At 41.2% G+C, this 27,535-nt stretch overlaps 2 protein-coding genes across 3 annotated transcripts; one reads left to right on the forward strand and one right to left on the reverse strand.

Moving 5' to 3' along the window:
* Positions 1–5,081: 5,081 nt before the first annotated feature.
* LOC103720690 (DNA oxidative demethylase ALKBH2) lies at positions 5,082–27,535 on the reverse strand. 2 transcript variants are annotated; one of them, XR_005513435.1, is made up of 5 exons: positions 27,234–27,534; positions 10,209–10,325; positions 9,806–9,995; positions 9,373–9,687; positions 5,082–5,243 (listed from the first exon to the last, which is right to left on the reverse strand). XR_005513435.1 is itself a non-coding variant. In XM_039130344.1 (4 exons), the coding sequence occupies exons 1-4, from the start codon at positions 27,453–27,455 to the stop codon at positions 9,491–9,493; spliced, it is 726 nt and encodes a 241-aa protein (XP_038986272.1). In that variant the 5' UTR covers positions 27,456–27,535; the 3' UTR covers positions 9,283–9,490. The 2 variants fall into 2 exon arrangements, 1 of the variants encoding a protein (XP_038986272.1); XM_039130344.1 differs by lacking the exon at positions 5,082–5,243 and having other exon boundaries at positions 9,283–9,687; positions 27,234–27,535.
* Positions 7,945–9,007, forward strand: LOC120111287 (protein ROOT INITIATION DEFECTIVE 3-like). The gene is made up of 2 exons (XM_039127909.1): positions 7,945–8,125; positions 8,568–9,007. Exons 1-2 carry the CDS (start codon positions 7,945–7,947, stop codon positions 9,005–9,007), a joined length of 621 nt encoding a protein of 206 aa, XP_038983837.1.

Genomic DNA, 27,535 nt, shown 5'->3' on the forward strand with positions numbered 1-27,535 from the left:
ATAGATTCTTCTATGACTAAGGTTCTTTTATTAAATACTCTATAGGCTTTACTAGTTGTATAGAGTCAAATTTACCTAGATTATCTTTCCCATTATTATGAACAAAACACCTACATCCAAAAACATGAAAGTAATTAACTTTTGGTTTTCTGTTTTTCCAAAGTTCATAAGGTGTTTTCTTTATAATGGGTCTTAACAAAACTCTATTTAATATATGGCAAGACGTATTAATGGCTTCTCCCCAAAAGTACTTAGGGAGGTAACTTTCACATAACATAGTTCTAGCCATTTCTTCTAGTGTTCTATTTTTCCTTTCCACAACTCCATTTTGTTGTGGTGTCCTAGGTGCTGAAAAATTATGGATTATCCCCTTTTTACTACAAAACTCCTCAAATGACTGATTTTCGAATTCGGTACCATGGTCACTTCTAATAGCTATTACTGAGTTATCTCTAGCATTGGTTACTTCTTTATGGAATTTCTTAAAGACAGAAAATGCTTTATCCTTATGTGCTAGGAACATGACCCATGTGTACCTAGAATAATCATCTACAATGACTAGACCATATTTATTTCCACCTAGGCTTGTTGTTCTAGTTGGACCGAATAGATCCATGTGTAATAATTCTAGAGGTCTAGAAGTAGAGACACATTTTATGGATTTAAATGAGTTCATAGATTGTTTGCCAAATTGACATGCTTCACATATTTTGTTCTTTTCAAATTTTAATTTTGGCAAACCTATCACGGAGTCTCTTTTAACTAGTTTAGTTATTGTGTCCATGCTTGCATGACCTAACTTACGGTGCCATAACCAACTAGCATCATTATCTCTAGTTTCATTTACAACTAGACATTGGTTATGTTTTGCAAGATCTTCTAGGGCTACAACATATACATTTCCACGTCTAATTCCTTTAAAAACTAAACTATTATCATTAGGATTTGTTATAATGCATAGTGATGGTTTAAACATAACATCATATCCTATATCACATAATTGACTAATACTTAACAAGTTATGCTTAAGACCATCAACATATCTAACATTATCTATAAAAGTAGAAGGGGTGATTTGAACTTTACCAATACCAATGATATGACCTTGGTTGTTGTCTCCAAAAGTCACAACACCTCCCTTCTTAGCTTCAAGGGCGAAAAATTGATCTTTATCACCCGTCATGTGCCTTGAGCAGCCACTATCCAAATACCAGCGGTTTTTGTTGACCTTGGCTGCAAGACACTCCTACACAAGCAAATCATGTCATCTTAGGTACCCAAGTTTTCTTGGGTCCTTCATGGTTAGTCAAGTTGGTTCCTTTTGGAACCCATACCCTTTTAATTTTTCTTTTTGTTTTACTTTTCCTATAGTCACATGCATTTGCCTTATGTCCTATAGTTCCACAACAAAAGCAGGTTATTTTCTTAGTTTTAGTTTCTCCAACTTTAACAAAGAAGTTACTAAGAAGTTTTTGTTTATTTCTTGGTTTATACCCTAAACCCGCTTTATTAAATACTGCTCGTTGACTATTTAGTATCATATTTAACTTTTCAGAACTATACGTAAACTTTTCAACTAAAGGTTTGTATTTTCCAAGTTCTTTAGTTAATGTTTGATTTTCTGCTTTTAAATCATTTAGTTCTTTTGTGAGATCCTTGTTTAAGATTTGTTTATGGTTTTTAAGTTCTGAAAGTTCCTTAGTTAGTTTTTCATTATCTTTTGTTAAGTTGTTAGTCTTCTTAATTAAGAGTTGATTGCTTGTCTTAAGTTCTAGATTTTCTTTGGTAAGATTATCTTTATCCTTAATTAATGAATCATGTTTATGAATGTAAGTTTGGTTAGTTACTTTTAGTTCTCTGTTTTTAACATTTATATTCTTATATTCAATCATTAATTCATTAAACGCATCATAAAGTTCATCAAATGTAAAATCAAAATGCGTATCGGAAGTTACCTCGTTTTCGTTGGCCATGAAGCAGAAATTGGCCTTCTCTTCTTGTTCTTCATCCGATGATGAAGATGATGCGTCGGAGTCCGATAGGGTGGTGACAAGGGCTTTCTTCTTCTTCTTGTACTTGCTGCCCTTCTTTAGTAAGGGACACTCAGCTCTGATGTGTCCCGGCTTTTTGCACTCATAGCACCAAATCCCCTCATTTTCTCTTTCCTTATCTTTGTCCTTGCGGTAGGAATTTGAGGGGCCTCTCCTTTGATGATAGGACTTCTTGTGGTTGATAAATTTCTTGAACTTGCGCACAAGAAGTGCCTCACCACCATCTTCCTCATCTTCTTCTTCTTCACTACTGCTACTGCAAGATAAATCTTTGTTAGATGAAGTAGACTTTAAAGCTATTACCTTTTTCTTATGGGAGGACTCTTCCTCGTTGTGTTGTTTCATGGTGAGCTCGTGCGTCATAAGGGATCCAAGAAGCTCCTCAAGTGGTAGCTTGTTCAAGTCCTTGGCTTCTTGGATTGCCGTCACTTTAGCTTCCCATGACCTTGGTAGACACCGAAGGATTTTCCTGACAAGCTCACTGTTAGTATAGTTCTTGCCAAGGCTTTTTAGGGCATTGACAATATCAGTAAACCTAGTGAACATGCATGTGATTGTTTCATTTGAATCCATTTTAAATAGTTCATATTTATGAACCAAGATGTTTATTTTGGATTCCTTGACTTGATTCGTTCCCTCATGGGTCACTTCAAGTCTGTCCCAAATTTCTTTTGCAGAATTACAAGTTGAAACCCTATTGAATTCATTACGGTCTAAGGCACAATAAAACACATTCATAGCTTTAGAGTTTAATTGTGCCTTCCTCATGTCATGTTCATCCCAATCCGTTTCTAGTTTGGGTACCTTGACACCATCTACATATATGGATGGGATGTATGGGCCATTCACTACAATGGTCCACATCTCATAGTCTTGGGCTTGGATGAATATTCTCATCCTAGCCTTCCAGTATGAGTAGTCGGATCCATTGAAGAAAGGAGGTCTTTGGGTGGACTGACCCTCAATGTGAGAAGATCCAAATGGGGTTGTCATTTTGATCTTTTAACTCTTGAGTGGAAGAGTTTTGGCTCTGATACCACTTGTTGCCCAGATAGACAACCCAAGAGGGGGGGTGAATTGGGTTTTAAATTAATTTGGATAATTAAAACGTTATGGATGATTAATTAAAAACTATTGCAAGTTATTTAATTAATGCTAAGTGCTGTGAGTGATGTGAGAGGAAGAAGAGAAGAGACAATCCAATGCAAACACAGAGTTTTATAGTGGTTCGGAGCTACCTCTTGCTCCTACGTCCACTCCCCAAGTCTCTCTTGGGAATTCACTATAACCCCCTTGGATTACAGCCGGTTGTTTTGCAAGCTCACAACCAAACTTGTTTTACGAGCTCACAACGAACTCGGTCGGTTTTCCCAGGCTCACCGACTAGAACCAACCCCGATTGTTTTCCCGGGCTCACAATCAAACCCTTACACACGTTGGTTTTTAACTTGGCTCACCAACCAACCTTAAACCCCTTGATTCAATCCCCCGATTGAATCAAGTAAATACAAGAGATAGAAGAAAACAGAAAATAGCTTCTCAAAAAGCAGATTTAAAACAATATAATCGTAAAGGAGTTAGAAGCCCTCAAACGCTTTTAAGCTGGTGAAGAGGTATGGCTTCTGGAACTCCGGTCTCCTCTTGAAAGAGTGGTCGACTTGAATGCAGGAGGAGGAAGCTTTGATTGTTGGGAAGAAGTTGTTGGAGCAGTAAATGCAGATCTTCTCTTTTTCGTTTAAGAGCACTTGGAGAGCTTGAAAACTTGAATGCTTGGAGTGGAATATCTGTTCTCTACCTTGCTACAGTCCTCTGTGGCAATTTAAGCCAACCCCCACGGAAACTAGCCGTTACTCTGCTTTTTCTGGCCGTTCTGCACACTCTGCGCAGCCTGACAATATGACCGTTGGTGGGTTGGAGTCGACTCGCGCGATCAGGAGTCGACTCGGCTGTAGCAGGAGTCGACTCACGCTTTTCCGGAGTCGACTCGGCAACTGTTCCAAATTTGAATTAAAGTTGCAGTCTTGACTGGGAGTCGACTCGTCTTGACCTGGAGTCGACTCGCCAACTTCTGGAGCTGACGTGGCAATTTTGGAGTCGGCTCATCCACTGAAGTCCGTGGATCCAAATTTGAATTTTGTCCACTCGAGTCGACTCGACTGTCCTGGGAGTCGACTCGAATCTCAGAGCCCGAACTCCCGATTCTCTGTCTTTTGGCTCATCCAGTCTTGGAGTCGACTCGAACTTCCTTGGAGTCGACTCGGCTCTCAGTTTCCGAAAGTTGGTCTTCTGCCTTTTGACGTGAAGCTTGTCTCGGAGTCGACTCGAGCTGTCTGTGAGTCGACTCGAATCTCAGAGGCAGTAACATGGTCTTCTGTCTGTTGATGGTCGCTCAGTCTCGGAGTCGACTCGCGTACTGCGGGAGTCGACTCGAATCTCAGAGTCCGAAGATCGTTCTCTGACTTTTTCTTTGTGTTTCTCTTGGAGTCGACTCTTACTACCCTGGAGTCGACTCATTGAACATTGGAGTCGACTCGCGCACTTCGGGAGTCGGCTCGTTGACAGTTTCTGAGTTGAAGCTTTCTGTCCTTCTGTCTGTTCTCAGTCGGAGTCGACTCGTACTGATCTGGAGTCGACTCGAGCTCGTGCCAGTGAACTTGATACGCTTGGAGTCGACTCGTGATACTCGGGAGTTGACTCGAGTCTCAGACATTGGTTCATGCAGACTTCTTAACTTATCCAAAATACTATGAACCAAGTCTAGAAACACTTGGACAGGATTTTCACTGAAACACTCAATTGAATTCATTAGTAATCACAAGATATACTCAAATGCTTTGAGCTCATCAAAATCAAATGGGGTTTTAATCAATCACTCCACACCCTCACATTCTTCAGACCTCCCCACCAAGAAAAAAAAAACAAAGAGTCATTTTAAAACTTGTCACAACCCGGATCCGAATCCGTAGCACGGCCGTGCTATCGCCGACTACCGCCCACGATAGCACAAAATCTCATACATGAATCACAGGGTAGTTAAACTGATCATGCTTTCATATGTAACATTTCCAGTGTAACTTACTAGAAATTGCAAAGTACAGAGCTTCTAAACAGTTTATGTATACAAAATGTATGTTTACCCAAAGAGAAAGAACCCTGAAGCTGAAGTCTTTTACTGCTATCCCTGGGGGTGATCTGAAAAAAAATATAAATAAATGAGTATAAGTTACATAGCTCAGTAAGTAATTCTGCATAATCTTACTGGATCAAAAATAATACTAAACATTTTTAAGCAGGGTTTGAGAAGCTAACATATGCATCAACTAATAGCTTTTTATAATAAAATATTTATACTGAGCCGGTAAATCGGTGCATGTAACAACATATCTTTTCATGAGAAATGCATCGTAAAACTTTATGCCGGTAATTCAGGTTTAAAGCCTACACTCTCAGGTTGCCGCACTTAACTCCCACGGCATGGATCACACGCTTAGTTATTTGTCACCCACTGGTGGGGGCCATACGTTCAGTTATTCTCACCCACTGCCGGAGGCCATACGCTCAGTTATTCTTACCCACTGGCGGGGATCATACGCTCAGTTATTCTTACCTACTGGCGGGGGCCATCCATAGCACCTGAGAGCCCATAAGTAGTATTTTTCACAAATAGTACACATAGGTAGAATGAAAGCTCGTTAATAGCAATTAACAACTGATCTTATGTTCAATGCATTTATAACATCGTAATACATCTCATACATAATTCAGAATGCATGAATAACACTTTAAAATCTTTATAAAATATGATACATACATGATCCATAAGGTAATAAGATTAAGGCAGGTTACTTATAGTTAATTTGCTTTCCAATTCCTCAAATCTGGGTGACAAATCCTCGATCACCTAAAACATTATCATAAGGATCACATTATTCCTTATTCATTTATTATATAATTTCTTAGTTCATCGTACCATGAACTTACTTGATTGGATCCCAACCAAGGATCTAGCCCAAGTCCAATTTACCCAATTTAGAGCCTTTGGGCTCGGTTTAAAACCAGATTGGGTCCGCATAGGTCAATTGGATTTTTAATTAAGGGATTGGGCCTGGTTCATGATTGGGTCTAGCCCCTTTCTAGTCAATTTGGTCTTCTGATTGGGTCATTAGGCTCAACCCAAGTCTAATTGGGTTTAATTTTGGTCCAAGGTCAATGTAGCTCATTTGGGCTTGAGTCAGAGTCAGCCCAAGGCTAAATTGGTCTCTAAACAGTTTACTTGAGCTTGGATTAGGGCCGACCCGGGCCCACTGAATCCAATTTAATCCATCATTTTAAAATACTTTGGGCTTGACCCAAGGCCAGTCCGAGTCCAATCAGTACACAGTCCAATTTGATTGGGTTCAGACCCAATTAAACTTGGACCCAACCCAATTAATTTTATTTGGCTTAATCAATTTAAATCCCAACCTAGTTGGATTTAGATCAGACCCAATCCGAGCTGACCCAAATCGATTTAATTTCTTTAAATCGAATTGCATTGGTTCGGGTTCGGACCCAACCCGTTAACCCGAACCCAACCCATTAACCCACTCTCTTTCTCTTTTCTTTTTCTTTTCTTTTTATTTTCTTTTTCCTTTTCTTCCTTGCTTCTTCCCGAAGCTTCCCTACTCCTTTTTCTTTTTCTTCCCGTAGCTCTCCCTCTCTCTTTTCCTCTCTTCTTCTTCTTCCATCTCCTTCTCTTTCCCTCTCTTCGCCTCTTCTTTCTCTCTCTTCTCCTCCTCATTCTCCCTTCTCAAACCTCCCATATTCTCTCTCGCCCCAAGCACTCTCTTCCTCTCTCTATTCTTCTCCCGTGAAGAAAGAAAGGCGAGCTTGGGAGGGCCAGGCCACGGCCGGTGGCGCCTGCCGCCGATGCCCGCAGCTGGGCCTGCTGCCTGTGGCCAAGCCGAGGCCGGCGGCTCCCGCGACGTTTATGGCCGCTCCCCGCAATGTCGGCAACACTCGCGGCCGCACACGGGTAAGTCCCCTCTTCCCTCTCTTCTTTCTTTCTTTCTTTCATTCTTTCATTCTTTTCTTTCTTTTCTTCATCGCCCTCCCCTCATTTCTTTCCTGTGAAACAAGAGGGGAAAAAAAGGGCGAGAGTTCATTCCCTCCCTGAGAGCAAGAGAGAGAAAAGGGGCCTCTATACTGCAGCCGAAGACGGCGGCACGGCGGATCGACCAAGGTGAGTGCTCTCTCCCCCTCTTTGTTCTTTTCTTTCTTCCTTTTAAATTCGTATGTTGAACAAATTGAAGGGAGGTAGCCGGAAGGAATTTACCTTGATTCTGAAAGGGATTGCAGTGTCCCGTGCTCCTGTGCCTCCACTCCAACACCTCCTCTGTCGATTCACCTGAGATTTTTAGAGGGGGAACCAGGCATGGTAAAGGGTTTAACTAGGCCTTCTTAAGCGGTGTAACCGCCTTTAGCTGGGGTGAGGTGTCACCCCAGCTTCCCCCAATAAAGGGTCTAACAGCTGGACCCTCCTCTGATTCCCACCTGGCCTAGTCACTTCCATCCATATAGCATGAGGTGGCAGCCATCAAATGGGCTGCCAATCATGGATCCTAGTTGGCCCATTAGATGTCAAGGCCCAATGCTCAAATATAGGCCCAAAAAGGGTATTGGGCCAGTTGATTTTTGGGCCTAGGTATTACAAAACTCACCTCGTTTCCAACGTTCTCTCCTCGACCATTTCCACCTTTCTCCTGCTGATAACAGTATACATCCTGCGCTTGTTAACGGTGCTGACCTGCCTTTGCATGGTATCCATATTTATCATGTTTCTTTTCATCCTTTCTTATGCTCTTACTTATGCTCTTACAAAGCTTGCTTCATTCCTTGAATTCTAATAACAGCCATGGCATCCTTCTGGAGGGAGGTCATCCTCACCAGCTCCCCCGACAAGCCCATCACAGCCCATGACCCTCTCACCGGCACCATGCTTGCCCACTTCTCCAGCAGCCGCTCCCCTTGCAAAGGGCTCGCCCTCGCTAGCAACACCCACATTGCCGCTTCGCACATTTCAGCTGCTGCTGCAGGCTTCATCAGGCTCTACAACTGACGGTCCTCTGCCGCTCTCCACTGCATCCAGGCCGCTGAACCAGTAGCTCCCCTCGCTGCGACTCCAGACGGTTCCTACCTTTTCTCTGGGGGCCTCTCTGGCTGCATCCATGCCTTCTCTCTTCGCTCCAGTAATCTGTGTAACTCGTTCGGGCACACCGCCAGCCTGTGCCGTGTCTCGTCGTCAACGACGATGGCTCTCAAATAATATCGAGCGGAGATGATCGCACCATAGCAATATTCCCAATCCTTCGACTTCTAGATGATGCCTCCAACGAAGAGGATTCTGCCCAACTTGCATTGAACCAATTCTCTGCGCATGGCCCGTCGGTGACAGGCATCGCTGCAGGGCCAGGCGGATGCAATGCAACTGTAGTTTCAAGCTCGCTTGATTGCACTGTAAGCTTTGGAGCCTGGCAGATGGTGTCAAGCTGCGAACTGTGCAATTCCTGTGCGCAATTTGGTGTGTTGCTGTGGATCCTACTAGTTCTGAGTTCTATGCTGGTGGATCAGCTGGGAGCATATATGTTGTACCAAGAGTAGGAGGAAGAAAGCTACGAGATGCTGGAGCAGAGGTTACAGCATGGGAATCAGAGCCGAATGGGGCAGTGATGGCAGTGGCAATGGCACATGGGCATCAGAACTTGATATCAGCTTCCGAAGATGGGATCATAAGGATTTGGGATGTAGAGAGCAGATCGGTGGTTCGGATTATTGGACTTGCGGGGGGTGCCCTTAGCGATCTTATAGTGGTGAAAGGGATCAATGCGATCAATGGAGCTCGAAAGGGAATTGAAGTCGTGTCCAATGGGATGGGCGGTTTTGTGAGAGGGAGATGGGTAGAAATGTTAACGAGCTGAGAGAAGTGGATGAATGCTTGTGTAGCAGTGAAGGACAGGAGAGGGCCATTGACAAGCTTGAGGCTGTGATGGACATCTACAAGAGGCTCTTGTGTCTCCTTCTCAAAGAAGCCAAGAGAGAAAATGGTAAAGAGGAAGCCAACAAGATGGACTACTTTACGTAATGATATATCAGAAAATTGTGCTTGGAATATGCGAGCTAATCTAGGATGATTTGAGATGGCCATCAAGGTTTGACCATATTAGGTAGGTATGTGAATGTATTAACTCTTACATGCAGCAAAAGAACTATATTTAGAATATTGTGAGAGCAAAATTATCCTCAAAAAATGGTGTTAAAGAAACCAGATTGGGAAATTAAATACCTCGAATGGGGTACAAGATCTTGAGGGCAAGAGGCCTATTTGGTTTCCACTACAATCGAGATAAATTCCTTCTTGAACCAGTAACACTGATCTCTGTCAGTAGTTGTCCTGTAGATCTTCAGGTCGGTACAAGCCTGAAAGTGAGGTTGATCCTAACAGAATTAGCTTTCACGCGCTTGGGTATTGAGTGAACCCAATCTCTCTGCGTGTAGCCTCTCATCACTAGCAAAGAGCCATGCCTCAGCACAAAGCCATGCTGGTCTGAGGGGCTGCCCTTTGGTCGCTTGCCTGCTGATTTTTCTGCACCTCGAGCAGCTGGTGTAGCATTGGAACATGTAATTAACAGGACTTCCAATATCATAAACCTTAATATTGCTTTTTTTTTTCCAGAAACTGAAAATTAGGAATCAGATAAATGTCAGAGTTGACATACCTTGAGGTGTTTTGGCTGGCTTCTTCCTCAATAGAAATTCTCGTTCGCATCCAAAGGAGACTGATGCAATTTCTGGAGTTGGTCCATACAACTTCTCATCATCAGAATGCCAGGCCACATAGTCTGAGCCACTCTTGTATCTATTCAATAACAAGCTATTAAATTTACTTCCTGGAAGTGCCTCATGGACCTGCCAATATATATAATTCAGCAAGTCACTCGAAACAAGAAACAGGCAACCCAAAGACAGTAGTCAAACAAAAAATTTTTATTGATACAGATGATGCCATATAGTTGATTTGCAATTTAATACTAATGTCCCTCATTTGCAGTTGTAATTACAATAAAAATCAAAAATTCATTGTATACCGCTAGCTACACCTGCATGTGGAAGAGCACTCACCGCCTTCAGAATGTCTTTAAGCACAGGGTAGTCATCCCAAGAATATGCATGAGGCTGATACCCACTATATTTTAATTCTGTAAGCCCTTCACTTGCAACATAACATGTGTCTCTGGGCTGCAGAAAATTGATCATACATAATTTAAGATTGAACCCTTTTGCATAGTCAAAAAAGAAAGTAGAAAGATAAGTTGGTAAATTAAGAAAATTAACTTGTAGCCTCCATCCTATCATTTCCTAGTTAAGATAACCATCTCCTCAATATTACAAAATAGTGAGACCCAAAAGAAATTATTGTGGATAAACAGGTTGTCATAAATACTATAACATGATTTTGTTTTTTTTTCTTCTGAGACTCAACTGCATATAATTCATTTGTGAAGCTTCTCATTTGTTAAAGCAAGTACCCCAAACCCACCCAGTGAATTATTGTAAATCTACACATCTCCACAACATCTTGTTGACTCATAATTAATTTAAATCAGTTAGCCTTGCTATGTATTGATGAGAATTGACTTAATCATTGGCAACTAGAACTCATTCTCTCCAAGGGTACATTCATCCTAGGGCTGCACCATGATGACATAGAGATAATAGAATTTAGTCTCAATGCCATATAAGGATAATGATGCAGAACTCCGAGGTGCTGATGGAATTGACAAGCACGTATTAGAAATGCAGGGTAGCTCTATTGAAATTGTCAAATTGATGAACACTTCTTAATTTTGCTAACTTTCCCCCGCAACATATAAAAGTGAGGAGATGAACACTGATAAAAAGTGATGAGCTCTTTTGCTCCTTCTTTCTACTTGATAAATTTCAATTTCATCTCCCCCTTTTATCTCTCCCTAAGTTTACTGTTTATGTAATATATCAAGCAATCGCTGCATACTACAGGCATGTAGCTACAGACAGTTCAGGATACAACTTTTGCTTCATGCAAAGGCATGTCCAAACAAGTTTGTTTAGTTTGTTTATTAATATAATGCATCCATAATAAACTATATTAAAATAAATGAAAAAGATATTCCAAGTGCATTGACAAGTTGTTTGCATCTTGTAAAGTCTTCTATTAAGTACTCAAACACTTTGGACGTGATCAATTTAAGTACTCTTCTATTATTTTTAACATCCATTCTGATTATTGTGGAAGACAATCTTATAATGAAGATAACAGACATCTAGACTGGTGGAGAACATTGTTCCGCACTCTTCAATGCAACCAAACTAAATCCTTCTAGGATGGTCTTTCTTGACTCCAACTACATCCAGAAAGTGAACATCAATAGAAAGACTTGAACAGAATGCTCCACGACTCAACGAATGCTTGGGTGAATGGAAATATGGAATGGAGTATACAAGTATAACAAAAAAGGAAAAAGTCTTTGCACAGACCATGAAGACAGCCAACATTCATTAAATGGTTGCCATTCTTTTTTTTTTTTTTTTTTTTGGGGGGGGGGGGGGGGGGGGGGGGGGGGGTTGGGGGCACCTAAACTTTCTATCAAATAGATATAATAATTCTTTCTTGATGAGATCTATCTTGAGACTGAGAAGTTTACAAGCAACCTTGGAGCCTTTTGGAACTGTTTAGCCATCAGTATCATGCTATCTATGCAGTTAACACTCTTCAATACTTGCATTGGGTTTTTTTGAAACATCTTCTTGATGTTGGCCATAAAGAGTCATTATGCTCTTCTGAAATATACTCTTTACCCCCTTGTATTGTGCTCAAGATACACTTGGCTCCCTTGGACTTTAAAAAGTCTCAAAACAGCCCACAACTTTAAAAAGTGGCTCTTTCGTCCATCTGTATTAACTAGAGATAAATCTAACTGTAGTAAAAAGCTCATATGACCATCGTGTGAGTTTTAAAATGGGCAGCACAGTGCACAAGGCTCTCACTATTGCGGGGTTAGGAAGAGTCAGATATACGCAGCCTTAACCCCACATGCGGAAAGGCCGTTTCTATGTTCTGAACCTATGATCTCTATGTTCACGAATTAATGGAGTAGCCTTACCATTGCGCCCAGACTCACTCATATCACGCAAGCTTTAAAATTTTGAAAAATCTCTAATATACCCTTGCCTATCCAATTTAGGAAGAAAATCTCTTAGATCCTCTATTTTTCCTTTCTATTTTCCCCTTTCAGTGCTAAAGGATGATGTAGCGCAAGGGTCTCTAGTTGTCAAGGTCACAGTTAAAAAGTCCGACAAAGAACCCATGAGTAATGGCAAAGTTGTTGGGTACTTTCACAGCCCAAACTCTCTCTATCCTGGTGTTCTGCTATTATTCCCTCTCTCTCTCTCAACTTTATCCCCTTCAAAGCCCAAGCTCTCTCTCTCTCCCACTCATCTCATAGTGAAGCTCAAAGATCGGCTTCACCACTCTCCCTCCTCCATCATATCCACCATCCAATACCTATTCGCCACCAAGAGGTCCCATGCAGTTGTGAAGTCAAGTCCAAACTTGACGAGATTTGTGCGATGGAATCCTGACACATTCTACCTCTACCAATAGCAACAGGGGTCATCATTGTTGTTTTCTAGCATCAAAGTGGCTACGGCAACTGCCGCTAGCCATCCTCAACGACCTAGTTGTCACCCAAGTCTCGAGAAGGCCAAGTTGCAACATCAAGCTTGCCATCTTCTACCCTCTGTCATCCATCCTCTACTTTCCCCGCCCTCTACTTCCCCTCGTCGATTTTCTTATGTAATTTCTCAACCACAATCCTCTTGATCTCATGGCAGTGACTCTATTGGGAAGTTGAACAATAACCCATCCGTGTCTTCTCCATATATACTTGCTAATTGGGCTCTAAGACTGCAAGAAGGGGAGCAAGTCACGAAATTAGGATGGAGGTGGAGAACAAGTACCTTATTATCAAAAACTACATCAATTGCTTCCCCTCCAAGTCCAACTTCAAGCTGAGGAGTGCCCCCTAGCCTCAGCGAAGGATTGAAGGATGTAATTGTGAGATACTGGGCTGAAGCCGGCAGCCCCAGCCGACTTCAGCCCAACGCCTCTTTTGGAAGGGGCGTAGCAGGGGATCGCGTCTGCGATCCCCTCCTTCTTCTTCGGGCGCAGAGACGCCGCGGGCATCCCGCGGCTGCACCGCGGTCGTCCCGCGTCCACCTCGCGGCCGCACGCACGGCCGCTGATTTCGCCTCCGCCGCAATTCCCGCAACGGAGAGCCGTTGAAATGGGGTGATAAAACCCCCGTTCCTCCTCCTTCGGAGATCACCCGAGCCCTCCTCCCTCTCCTCCATCTCCTCCTCCTCCTCTTCCCTCCTTCCCTCCTCCTCCTCTCCTTGGTGACCGGCGTGCCCTCCCGGCCGAGTACTGTCCGAAACCCCGTCGCGAGTCTCCCCTGTTTTGAAATCTTCTTCCTGTCGGAGAGCCCCACGGCCATCGCCGCCACTTGACCGCCGAACTGAGCCACCTGCGGCTGGGATCCGCCGCCTCCATCGTCCACCGGTAGGCCTCTTCTTTGGCTCTTCATTTCGTTGCCATTTACCTTTGATTTCTCCTCTGTTTCGGCCCTACAAACCGAGATCATCTCGGTTGCCCTCCTCCCCGTTAGCCGTCGCAGCGGCCGGCTGGCCGTCAACCGAGGGGTGGCCTTCGGCCACCTAGCCAGCCCTCTCCCCTCTCCCCTCTCCCTTCTCTTGGTACCCATCTCCCCTGTCCATGGGGAGTTTGGGGAAGATGAAGGCCCATCGTGGGCCGAACTGGGCCAACTTGGGCCTGGTTCACTGTGGGCCCAACTTAGGCCCAGTTCAATAGTGTTGGGCCCAGATGGGCCATAATCTTTTGTGGGCCCAAATCGGGCCCAGTTCAGCCTAGTTCGGGCCCTATTTGGGTCGTACCCTTTTGTGGGCCCAGTCCAAATATGAAACCCGAACCCAAACCCGAATCCGGAATCCGAACCCATTTGGCCAATAAATGAAATTTTGTAGATAAGCCCTTGCCAGTATATTATTTCACAAAAAGGGTATTCTGTAATTTATGTTTGGTCCCTATAAGAAAGATTATTACATAAGGCTCCCCAAATATATTTGATTGGTCCTTCCACTAAAGTTTATTATAGAACAATACCCTATAATTAAGTATTAGTCCCTGCAATAAATTTTATTGCATAAATGAACCAATTAGAAGCCAACTTTGGGGGCCCTATTTAGCTGGGTCTATGTGGGCCCATTGGACCGTGCCCAATATGGGCCCTATCTGGCCATGCCCATTATGGGCCAACTCTGGACCCTGTTGGGCCGTGACCAATAGTATTATTTTTGGATTTTGCTTAGCTCTGAAATTAATAAGGAATTAATTAAATTTAAACAGGTGAACCTGATCCGTCTATCTGAAGTAGGAATCAAGCGAGAAGAGGTAAGTAACTTAATACTTCAAGTGTAATTTTCAAATTACTTGATAAATAGATTAAATTCTGATAAATATTTTGTATTCTGTAAAATGGGTCAGGCATGTTAAATTTTATTTGAAAATCATGTTATATACTCTGAAATCCGTGAAATATGACTGCACAATTTATGAAAACTATTTTTATATATATATATTCTCAGCATGGCTATGATCTGTTCTGTCCTGTTCTGGCCCCGCCAATGGGGATTATACGTTGGCCCTGTCGACTTGTAATCTGTGAGGAACCGGTTTCGACACCGTACCACCGGTGATTAGAATAGTGGTATTTGGACACCGTACCACCGGTGCTTAATAATAGTGGTGTTTGGCACCTTGTGCAACCCATGCCACTGGGTTACATGGCCGTAGCCCATTATGTTGAGATTCTGATATTATGTTTTCTGAAAAATGATAATAAGTTTTGAAAACAACAAATGATGTTACTTATGATTTATTCCAGATATTATCCTGCATTTGATCTGATATGTTCTGACCCCACTTTGGGGTATTTTGTTGCTTACTGGGCTAGTGTAGCTCATTATTCTATTTTCTTCATTTTTCAGATCCAGAGGCTTGATCTCACGGGATTGAGGAGTGCGTTAGATTTTCCGACGATTTCTTCAGTTATTGGCATTTTAGTTAGTTTAGTTTGGACATTTGAATTATGTTGGCATATGTTATTTTGGAGTTTTGTGAGTCCGCTTTTGAACAATTTAAATAATTATGTCAGTTTTGAATAGCTGTATCTGCTTTGATATGATCCGATGCCTAGCCCGCCCGTGCGGCCCGCCGTGCGGGCGTGCGGCGTCTGCCGCGCCTCGGGCTCGGGGCGTGACAGATTTGGTGGTATCAGAGCTTAGGTTTCAGATTCCTAGGGATTGTATTTGAAATAGTCAGATGGAGCTTAAGTTTTAGGATCTTTAGGATTCGTCAGAAAGTTTGAGAGATGGGTAGACATTAGGCCATTAGATGAAGGCATTTATTTGCTTTTGTTATTGATAAATTTGAGTTATTTTATCATAATTTTGAAATGCTAAAATTAGACTGCAACCTAATTATGGTCGTAACCAAAGTGTGAATGAGCTACTCTAAGAGTTTTCTTGGCAGAGCAACTTGTATTTCAAGTTATGATTAATTAGATTTTGACTAAATTAAGTGAAGGAATATTAATCATGAGTTATTATCGTGCAATGTAATTATTTGGGAAGTTTAACTTGATATCAGGCACTGTGAATATTGCTTCTAGTTGAAGTTAATTATTTTGGTAGCAATTTAAGATTCATCTATAAAAAGATGTTTAAAGCTTGGACTAGAAAATATTCATTGAAATCTGTATGTGGATCATGCATGGAGCTCGTATATAGAAGGAAAATATACTTTGGGATGAGACTTAATAATTCTTATTTGGCTCTACTTGAGACTTAAAACAATTAAGATTGATATTTTGATGGAAAGTCAATTAGTAATCTTGAGAATATTGGTGGATTTAAATATTTTTTTTGGGTTGGTCGAAAATAGGACTTGCTTGATTTAGAAAAGTTCTTGATGCTTGAAAGAAAATAAAAAATAAAAATAAAAATAAAAATCATTGAAAAGTATAGTATTTTTGATTTTGATCGATATGGATATCATTGTGTTATTAGTAAATTCTCTAAGTCCAGTAGATTTACAAGATCCTGAAATGTTTGCAGTATTACAAATAAAAATATTTTACTTATTTGAGGAGTTGATCTCAATGTAAAATCATAGAGTTTATATCTTTGTGGAATTTCTTGTAAATCTTTGAACCAGATTATTGGATTCTTGTTAGTTAAATATTTATAAATCAAGGCTATGAGTTGATTATGGATTTTGTATCACCGTATGAGAAATGCAAGGGGGATTTCATGAGAGGCCAAAATAAGTTTAGCCTAAAAGAAAAGATTCGGGATGATTAAATAAGCTCCTGAGTAAGTTAATCGATCGAGAATCTTTTAATTATCGAAGCTTCGAATAAATATCAACTTGTATAATAGAATTGTTAAGGAAAACTAGAATTGGCTTAGTTCAAATTTGGATCTAGAATATGATTGCTTGATTATATGATGGTACAAATACGATAACTATCTCAAGGGTTAATCATGATCTAGTGTACTTGGGAAGCAAGGATAAAATTTTGTTTGGATATTAAAAAAAAAAAAAATTTTGCTGATGATGTGGGATCAATAAGAAAGTTTGGAAAATATTGATCAGAGTTGCGCAGCGAAAGTATGATGGACTGAGTCAATTTAAACTGGTCAAAAATATTGAATGTGTTTTGGTAACATGTTATTATGAAAGACTATGTTGTTCAATAATGAAAGATTTTGTTAATAAGGGAAGGTGTATGCTATTGATTCTCAGGTCAATCATGATAAGATTATGTTATCTCTTGGATAGACTTTGCTATTTTTGGGTATGCTAAGAAAAATTTGAGGATATCATGACCAAGATTGGTTGATTATTGATTAAATATGGTCTAATTTGTTAAGTATCGGAATAAACCATGCATTATTTGCTTCCATCTTATGATTTATAAGTTTAAGTTAAAAGCTTTGCGACATATTGAATCATAGTATCAATACTTTGCCTTTCCAGACTTGCTTTTGTGATTTGATGCAAATCATTTTTGAGATAAATCGTTGCTACCTAATGATCATCAGTACATGTTCATTTTGCGAATCATATTCTTAGCAATATAATGATTTGACTCTAAGGTTGGTCATTATCTATTGTGGGATCTGCTCCTTACCATAATATGAGCATCAAATTCATTTTATTTCAAGTTCTATCCCAAACACAACTAATTTTAATCAATCCTATTGTGAATCGATCCTGATCCGATCTCGAGTGAACATGCATCAAGATGATAATTTCAGTCTGAGATTTTAGTTAGTCACTTATCTAGTGTTAATCTTGCGAGTTTATATGAAAGTTTTGATAATTGATCTAAAGCTATCTATCACTGATTTTGACCGAGGAGAACGAGATCTTGGATTTGTATTACTCAATAGGCTGAGCATTTCTAAATTTGAAAGGCCTAGATCTCTCAAATTTCGAGGACGAAATTTTCTTAAGGAGGAGAGAATGTGAGATACTGGGCTGAAGCCGGCAGCCCCAGCCGACTTCAGCCCAACGCCTCTTTTGGAAGGGGCGTAGCAGGGGATCGCGTCTGCGATCCCCTCCTTCTTCTTCGGGCGCAGAGACGCCGCGGGCATCCCGCGGCTGCACCGCGGTCGTCCCGCGTCCACCTCGCGGCCGCACGCACGGCCGCTGATTTCGCCTCCGCCGCAATTCCCGCAACGGAGAGCCGTTGAAATGGGGTGATAAAACCCCCGTTCCTCCTCCTTCGGAGATCACCCGAGCCCTCCTCCCTCTCCTCCATCTCCTCCTCCTCTTCCCTCCTTCCCTCCTCCTCCTCTCCTTGGTGACCGGCGTGCCCTCCCGGCCGAGTACTGTCCGAAACCCCGTCGCGAGTCTCCCCTGTTTTGAAATCTTCTTCCTGTCGGAGAGCCCCACGGCCATCGCCGCCACTTGACCGCCGAACTGAGCCACCTGCGGCTGGGATCCGCCGCCTCCATCGTCCACCGATAGGCCTCTTCTTTGGCTCTTCATTTCGTTGCCATTTACCTTTGATTTCTCCTCTGTTTCGGCCCTACAAACCGAGATCATCTCGGTTGCCCTCCTCCGCGTTAGCCGTCGCAGCGGCCGCCGGCCGCCTCCGCGGCCGGCTGGCCGTCAACCGAGGGGTGGCCTTCGGCCACCTAGCCAGCCCTCTCCCCTCTCCCCTCTCCCTTCTCTTGGTACCCATCTCCCCTGTCCATGGGGAGTTTGGGGAAGATGAAGGCCCATCGTGGGCCGAACTGGGCCAACTTGGGCCTGGTTCACTGTGGGCCCAACTTAGGCCCAGTTCAATAGTGTTGGGCCCATATGGGCCATAATCTTTTGTGGGCCCAAATCGGGCCCAGTTCAGCCTAGTTCGGGCCCTATTTGGGTCGTACCCTTTTGTGGGCCCAGTCCAAATATGAAACCCGAATCCGGAATCCGAACCCATTTGGCCAATAAATGAAATTTTGTAGATAAGCCCTTGCCAGTATATTATTTCACAAAAAGGGTATTCTGTAATTTATGTTTGGTCCCTATAAGAAAGATTATTACATAAGGCTCCCCAAATATATTTGATTGGTCCTTCCACTAAAGTTTATTATAGAACAATACCCTATAATTAAGTATTAGTCCCTGCAATAAATTTTATTGCATAAATGAACCAATTAGAAGCCAACTTTGGGGGCCCTATTTAGCTGGGTCTATGTGGGCCCATTGGACCGTGCCCAATATGGGCCCTATCTGGCCATGCCCATTATGGGCCAACTCTGGACCCTGTTGGGCCGTGACCAATAGTATTATTTTTGGATTTTGCTTAGCTCTGAAATTAATAAGGAATTAATTAAATTTAAACAGGTGAACCTGATCCGTCTATCTGAAGTAGGAATCAAGCGAGAAGAGGTAAGTAACTTAATACTTCAAGTGTAATTTTCAAATTACTTGATAAATAGATTAAATTCTGATAAATATTTTGTATTCTGTAAAATGGGTCAGGCATGTTAAATTTTATTTGAAAATCATGTTATATACTCTGAAATCCGTGAAATATGACTGCACAATTTATGAAAACTATTTTTATATATATATATTCTCAGCATGGCTATGATCTGTTCTGTCCTGTTCTGGCCCCGCCAATGGGGATTATACGTTGGCCCTGTCGACTTGTAATCTGTGAGGAACCGGTTTCGACACCGTACCACCGGTGATTAGAATAGTGGTATTTGGACACCGTACCACCGGTGCTTAATAATAGTGGTGTTTGGCACCTTGTGCAACCCATGCCACTGGGTTACATGGCCGTAGCCCATTATGTTGAGATTCTGATATTATGTTTTCTGAAAAATGATAATAAGTTTTGAAAACAACAAATGATGTTACTTATGATTTATTCCAGATATTATCCTGCATTTGATCTGATATGTTCTGACCCCACTTTGGGGTATTTTGTTGCTTACTGGGCTAGTGTAGCTCATTATTCTATTTTCTTCATTTTTCAGATCCAGAGGCTTGATCTCACGGGATTGAGGAGTGCGTTAGATTTTCCGACGATTTCTTCAGTTATTGGCATTTTAGTTAGTTTAGTTTGGACATTTGAATTATGTTGGCATATGTTATTTTGGAGTTTTGTGAGTCCGCTTTTGAACAATTTAAATAATTATGTCAGTTTTGAATAGCTGTATCTGCTTTGATATGATCCGATGCCTAGCCCGCCCGTGCGGCCCGCCGTGCGGGCGTGCGGCGTCTGCCGCGCCTCGGGCTCGGGGCGTGACAGATTTGGTGGTATCAGAGCTTAGGTTTCAGATTCCTAGGGATTGTATTTGAAATAGTCAGATGGAGCTTAAGTTTTAGGATCTTTAGGATTCGTCAGAAAGTTTGAGAGATGGGTAGACATTAGGCCATTAGATGAAGGCATTTATTTGCTTTTGTTATTGATAAATTTGAGTTATTTTATCATAATTTTGAAATGCTAAAATTAGACTGCAACCTAATTATGGTCGTAACCAAAGTGTGAATGAGCTACTCTAAGAGTTTTCTTGGCAGAGCAACTTGTATTTCAAGTTATGATTAATTAGATTTTGACTAAATTAAGTGAAGGAATATTAATCATGAGTTATTATCGTGCAATGTAATTATTTGGGAAGTTTAACTTGATATCAGGCACTGTGAATATTGCTTCTAGTTGAAGTTAATTATTTTGGTAGCAATTTAAGATTCATCTATAAAAAGATGTTTAAAGCTTGGACTAGAAAATATTCATTGAAATCTGTATGTGGATCATGCATGGAGCTCGTATATAGAAGGAAAATATACTTTGGGATGAGACTTAATAATTCTTATTTGGCTCTACTTGAGACTTAAAACAATTAAGATTGATATTTTGATGGAAAGTCAATTAGTAATCTTGAGAATATTGGTGGATTTAAATATTTTTTTTGGGTTGGTCGAAAATAGGACTTGCTTGATTTAGAAAAGTTCTTGATGCTTGAAAGAAAATAAAAAATAAAAATAAAAATAAAAATCATTGAAAAGTATAGTATTTTTGATTTTGATCGATATGGATATCATTGTGTTATTAGTAAATTCTCTAAGTCCAGTAGATTTACAAGATCCTGAAATGTTTGCAGTATTACAAATAAAAATATTTTACTTATTTGAGGAGTTGATCTCAATGTAAAATCATAGAGTTTATATCTTTGTGGAATTTCTTGTAAATCTTTGAACCAGATTATTGGATTCTTGTTAGTTAAATATTTATAAATCAAGGCTATGAGTTGATTATGGATTTTGTATCACCGTATGAGAAATGCAAGGGGGATTTCATGAGAGGCCAAAATAAGTTTAGCCTAAAAGAAAAGATTCGGGATGATTAAATAAGCTCCTGAGTAAGTTAATCGATCGAGAATCTTTTAATTATCGAAGCTTCGAATAAATATCAACTTGTATAATAGAATTGTTAAGGAAAACTAGAATTGGCTTAGTTCAAATTTGGATCTAGAATATGATTGCTTGATTATATGATGGTACAAATACGATAACTATCTCAAGGGTTAATCATGATCTAGTGTACTTGGGAAGCAAGGATAAAATTTTGTTTGGATATTAAAAAAAAAAAAAATTTTGCTGATGATGTGGGATCAATAAGAAAGTTTGGAAAATATTGATCAGAGTTGCGCAGCGAAAGTATGATGGACTGAGTCAATTTAAACTGGTCAAAAATATTGAATGTGTTTTGGTAACATGTTATTATGAAAGACTATGTTGTTCAATAATGAAAGATTTTGTTAATAAGGGAAGGTGTATGCTATTGATTCTCAGGTCAATCATGATAAGATTATGTTATCTCTTGGATAGACTTTGCTATTTTTGGGTATGCTAAGAAAAATTTGAGGATATCATGACCAAGATTGGTTGATTATTGATTAAATATGGTCTAATTTGTTAAGTATCGGAATAAACCATGCATTATTTGCTTCCATCTTATGATTTATAAGTTTAAGTTAAAAGCTTTGCGACATATTGAATCATAGTATCAATACTTTGCCTTTCCAGACTTGCTTTTGTGATTTGATGCAAATCATTTTTGAGATAAATCGTTGCTACCTAATGATCATCAGTACATGTTCATTTTGCGAATCATATTCTTAGCAATATAATGATTTGACTCTAAGGTTGGTCATTATCTATTGTGGGATCTGCTCCTTACCATAATATGAGCATCAAATTCATTTTATTTCAAGTTCTATCCCAAACACAACTAATTTTAATCAATCCTATTGTGAATCGATCCTGATCCGATCTCGAGTGAACATGCATCAAGATGATAATTTCAGTCTGAGATTTTAGTTAGTCACTTATCTAGTGTTAATCTTGCGAGTTTATATGAAAGTTTTGATAATTGATCTAAAGCTATCTATCACTGATTTTGACCGAGGAGAACGAGATCTTGGATTTGTATTACTCAATAGGCTGAGCATTTCTAAATTTGAAAGGCCTAGATCTCTCAAATTTCGAGGACGAAATTTTCTTAAGGAGGAGAGAATGTGAGATACTGGGCTGAAGCCGGCAGCCCCAGCCGACTTCAGCCCAACGCCTCTTTTGGAAGGGGCGTAGCAGGGGATCGCGTCTGCGATCCCCTCCTTCTTCTTCGGGCGCAGAGACGCCGCGGGCATCCCGCGGCTGCACCGCGGTCGTCCCGCGTCCACCTCGCGGCCGCACGCACGGCCGCTGATTTCGCCTCCGCCGCAATTCCCGCAACGGAGAGCCGTTGAAATGGGGTGATAAAACCCCCGTTCCTCCTCCTTCGGAGATCACCCGAGCCCTCCTCCCTCTCCTCCATCTCCTCCTCCTCTTCCCTCCTTCCCTCCTCCTCCTCTCCTTGGTGACCGGCGTGCCCTCCCGGCCGAGTACTGTCCGAAACCCCGTCGCGAGTCTCCCCTGTTTTGAAATCTTCTTCCTGTCGGAGAGCCCCACGGCCATCGCCGCCACTTGACCGCCGAACTGAGCCACCTGCGGCTGGGATCCGCCGCCTCCATCGTCCACCGGTAGGCCTCTTCTTTGGCTCTTCATTTCGTTGCCATTTACCTTTGATTTCTCCTCTGTTTCGGCCCTACAAACCGAGATCATCTCGGTTGCCCTCCTCCGTGTTAGCCGTCGCAGCGGCCGCCGGCCGCCTCCGCGGCCGGCTGGCCGTCAACCGAGGGGTGGCCTTCGGCCACCTAGCCAGCCCTCTCCCCTCTCCCCTCTCCCTTCTCTTGGTACCCATCTCCCCTGTCCATGGGGAGTTTGGGGAAGATGAAGGCCCATCGTGGGCCGAACTGGGCCAACTTGGGCCTGGTTCACTGTGGGCCCAACTTAGGCCCAGTTCAATAGTGTTGGGCCCATATGGGCCATAATCTTTTGTGGGCCCAAATCGGGCCCAGTTCAGCCTAGTTCGGGCCCTATTTGGGTCGTACCCTTTTGTGGGCCCAGTCCAAATATGAAACCCGAACCCAAACCCGAATCCGGAATCCGAACCCATTTGGCCAATAAATGAAATTTTGTAGATAAGCCCTTGCCAGTATATTATTTCACAAAAAGGGTATTCTGTAATTTATGTTTGGTCCCTATAAGAAAGATTATTACATAAGGCTCCCCAAATATATTTGATTGGTCCTTCCACTAAAGTTTATTATAGAACAATACCCTATAATTAAGTATTAGTCCCTGCAATAAATTTTATTGCATAAATGAACCAATTAGAAGCCAACTTTGGGGGCCCTATTTAGCTGGGTCTATGTGGGCCCATTGGACCGTGCCCAATATGGGCCCTATCTGGCCATGCCCATTATGGGCCAACTCTGGACCCTGTTGGGCCGTGACCAATAGTATTATTTTTGGATTTTGCTTAGCTCTGAAATTAATAAGGAATTAATTAAATTTAAACAGGTGAACCTGATCCGTCTATCTGAAGTAGGAATCAAGCGAGAAGAGGTAAGTAACTTAATACTTCAAGTGTAATTTTCAAATTACTTGATAAATAGATTAAATTTTGATAAATATTTTGTATTCTGTAAAATGGGTCAGGCATGTTAAATTTTATTTGAAAATCATGTTATATACTCTGAAATCCGTGAAATATGACTGCACAATTTATGAAAACTATTTTTATATATATATATTCTCAGCATGGCTATGATCTGTTCTGTCCTGTTCTGGCCCCGCCAATGGGGATTATACGTTGGCCCTGTCGACTTGTAATCTGTGAGGAACCGGTTTCGACACCGTACCACCGGTGATTAGAATAGTGGTATTTGGACACCGTACCACCGGTGCTTAATAATAGTGGTGTTTGGCACCTTGTGCAACCCATGCCACTGGGTTACGTGGCCGTAGCCCATTATGTTGAGATTCTGATATTATGTTTTCTGAAAAATGATAATAAGTTTTGAAAACAACAAATGATGTTACTTATGATTTATTCCAGATATTATCCTGCATTTGATCTGATATGTTCTGACCCCACTTTGGGGTATTTTGTTGCTTACTGGGCTAGTGTAGCTCATTATTCTATTTTCTTCATTTTTCAGATCCAGAGGCTTGATCTCACGGGATTGAGGAGTGCGTTAGATTTTCCGACGATTTCTTCAGTTATTGGCATTTTAGTTAGTTTAGTTTGGACATTTGAATTATGTTGGCATATGTTATTTTGGAGTTTTGTGAGTCCGCTTTTGAACAATTTAAATAATTATGTCAGTTTTGAATAGCTGTATCTGCTTTGATATGATCCGATGCCTAGCCCGCCCGTGCGGCCCGCCGTGCGGGCGTGCGGCGTCTGCCGCGCCTCGGGCTCGGGGCGTGACAGTAATCATAAAAGATCTCTTCGTTTCCATTGATCTGTACCAAACCAATCGCATGAAAGAATATAGCTCTTCATAAAAAAACAATGGTTTTCTGGAAATAGCTCCAACTTGGACAGGTGAGTTTAAGCGCGTAGAAATAATACATTAATACAAAAATAGATATGAATTGAATTTGTTTCTCTTTTGTGCATTTTCCAAGTTTTAATTTAAGAAAGCTAAAATTCTTCTTTAATCCAGGACTCATTTCTTTTTTATTTAGTTGTATGTAGAGGATTGATGCATTTGATATGACCTCTGGCAATGTTGTGTTCAGGAGGGATGAGCTAGCGGTTAGGGGTTGGGCTGAGAGGAATACATGGGCAATGAGGACCACTTCAAGGTCATGGTGATGATGGATGTGGTAATGGCGGTGATGGTGGTTGTGTTGATATTGGTATTGGTGGTGGTGGTGGTGGTGGTAGTTCCCTGGAGATGGTGGATGTTGGTATTGGTGGAGGTGATGATGATGGTGATGGTAATAATGGTAGTCATGGGGTGATGGTGGTGGCAATGGTGGTGATTCACATGATGTGGGTTTGCATTGCAAAGTCTGGGACGAGGGCCAGTTGCGAAGACGGGCGTCAACACTCATAAGCAACCTCCTTGGCATAGAAGTCAAAGTGGCGGGTGGTAGTGAAACCGGTAATGGAGGCAGAGGGGTGGTGAGAAAGTGCGTAGGAGGTGGCAAGCATTAGGTTCATTTTCAAAAATTTAGAGAGTGAAAGAAAGGAACACATAATTGAAGTCTTTCTCAAAAATAATAAGGGTATTTTGGTCATTTAAACATTGTTGCCAATGCTGTCAGTAGGGAAATGCATGGAAGGGTTGGTTTGTGATGGAAATATAACTTTGTTGACTGGTCTAAACCTTTATAAATTTGAGGGGGGCCAAGTGTAACTCAGACTCAGTAAGGGGAGGGGGGGCAAATGTATTTTTCCCTATGCTCTTTAAAAGATCGTCTTATGTAGTGTCAGGGTTCTTAATCATTCATGGATACTACAATCACCCCATGTGATATAGCATCTTTAAAAATCACAAACTATAACTTTCTTTACACAATGAACATCAAGATTGTAGCAAAGGTATGCCTCCCACATGACGAAACATGCATGCTTTTGTCTCAAACGCACATAATTGATATGCCAAAGGAGATTAATCTGAACACTCATCTAATTAATGATGAGCTATTCGAGAATTGTTCTTGTAAGTATGCACAATATTCATGTAAAATCTAATTTACCAAATCAGGTTGCACCACTTCAGCATTGTCTGCGCTTCTCTATTTTGCATTCTTCACTACCATCAAGGGACAACAACTCCTTGTTTATTCTTCTTTTCCTTTTTCTTTTTCTTCTGACTCTTCTTTTGGAGCTATGAGCTTCCATGACAGTAGTCGGGCTAGTAATCAAATCAATAAAAATAAACTTACTAATTTAATCATCTTTAGTAGTATTCTCCCCTTTCTCAAAAGAAAAAAAGAGCAGGTAATTCTGCACATCTTAAGTGGGAAATTTGAGTTACCTAAAATGCCGCCTAGTTTTCTTGTCTACAACATGGCTTGGGAACACAAATGCCACTACTTCGGATAGTAATAGTTGAACGATGTTCAAATAGCAAACTGCCTAATATGTTCAAAAGTAATGAAGCACATTGACATAGAATTGGAATTTCCCTTATTTCCATAGAAGAGAAAAGATCAATGCAAAATCTTTGTTATTGTGCAAATCTAAGTTTCCACAATGGTCATATGGCTTGGTGACTCATACAATACTATTATTACTGTACATTATGAACTCTACATTACGATTAGCTAACTGCTCTTTTGACATTCTTCTTCTATACAGTGGTTACTGTGAACCTGAGACATCTCTGATGGTTCTGTTCGACATGTTTATGCATCCAACACTTCTACGTTCTTCGTGTACGTTACAATCATGAAGTATTATCAATCTAGATGATAATTTTATTCTTAAAATGTGAACAAAGAACATTAATGACCTAGACAGTTTTACACCATCCAACACTTCTATGTGTATTCCTTTCACTTCCTAAAAGCTTTGCTTCCTCACATCTTCTACTTTTTTCATCAGTAAAACAACTTATGCATTCAAAGGAAAGTCTCATGGGTGCAAGTAGAGTCAAGTTCTCTTGTAACTCACAGAGAAACATTTGAAGAGATATGGATAATTTGTAACACCGTAGTTCTCAACACTTTCAAAATTAAGAACTTGCCACTTACAGGATACACATTTGAAATTAAGCATTACAAGACTTTTCCACTTGATAAGATTTACCCACAAACTTTATGAGTTAAATTACTATCCACCATTTATCCAATGCCCAAAGCAAGGAATTTTAATGAAACACAAGAAAGCAAACCTTTAAAGCAAAAACAGATATACATTCCAATGATTATGTGTTCAAGATAAAATCTTTATGAACCAAAAAAAAATGGGGCAAAATCCCACAGATTAGAATATGTTCTTGTTCTCAAGATCAAGTCTTTAGGATCTCGTTATACTGAGGCAAAAAATCTCAGAAATTAGAATAGGTTTATAGGGTAAATCTGTACGACGAATTGTTTCAGAGGGGAATAGTTCATACCTGGAGACAAGATTTGCCGAAGACGTGAATCGTAGGTCTCGTCCACGGGATCTCTTTGTCGAGATACTGGAACCAATCCCACGCCTGGTCGCGAGGCACGAATCGCGGGATGTAGATGACCTCGCTGCCGTTTCCGAGATCGATACGCTGTTTTCTTCTATTCTCGCTAGGATTAGGGATAGAGTCGGCCGGTTCGAACCCTCGAAGCCTGGACGTCGACATGGTGGACGGATTCGGGGGAAGGGGGGAGCCGAGGAGGCGAAAAATGAAATTTTCGTGGTGACTTCCCGCGGATGGATAGG

Source organism: Phoenix dactylifera, chromosome 1, assembly GCF_009389715.1.
Source record: "Phoenix dactylifera cultivar Barhee BC4 chromosome 1, palm_55x_up_171113_PBpolish2nd_filt_p, whole genome shotgun sequence".
NCBI classification, from domain to species: Eukaryota; Viridiplantae; Streptophyta; class Magnoliopsida; order Arecales; family Arecaceae; genus Phoenix; species Phoenix dactylifera.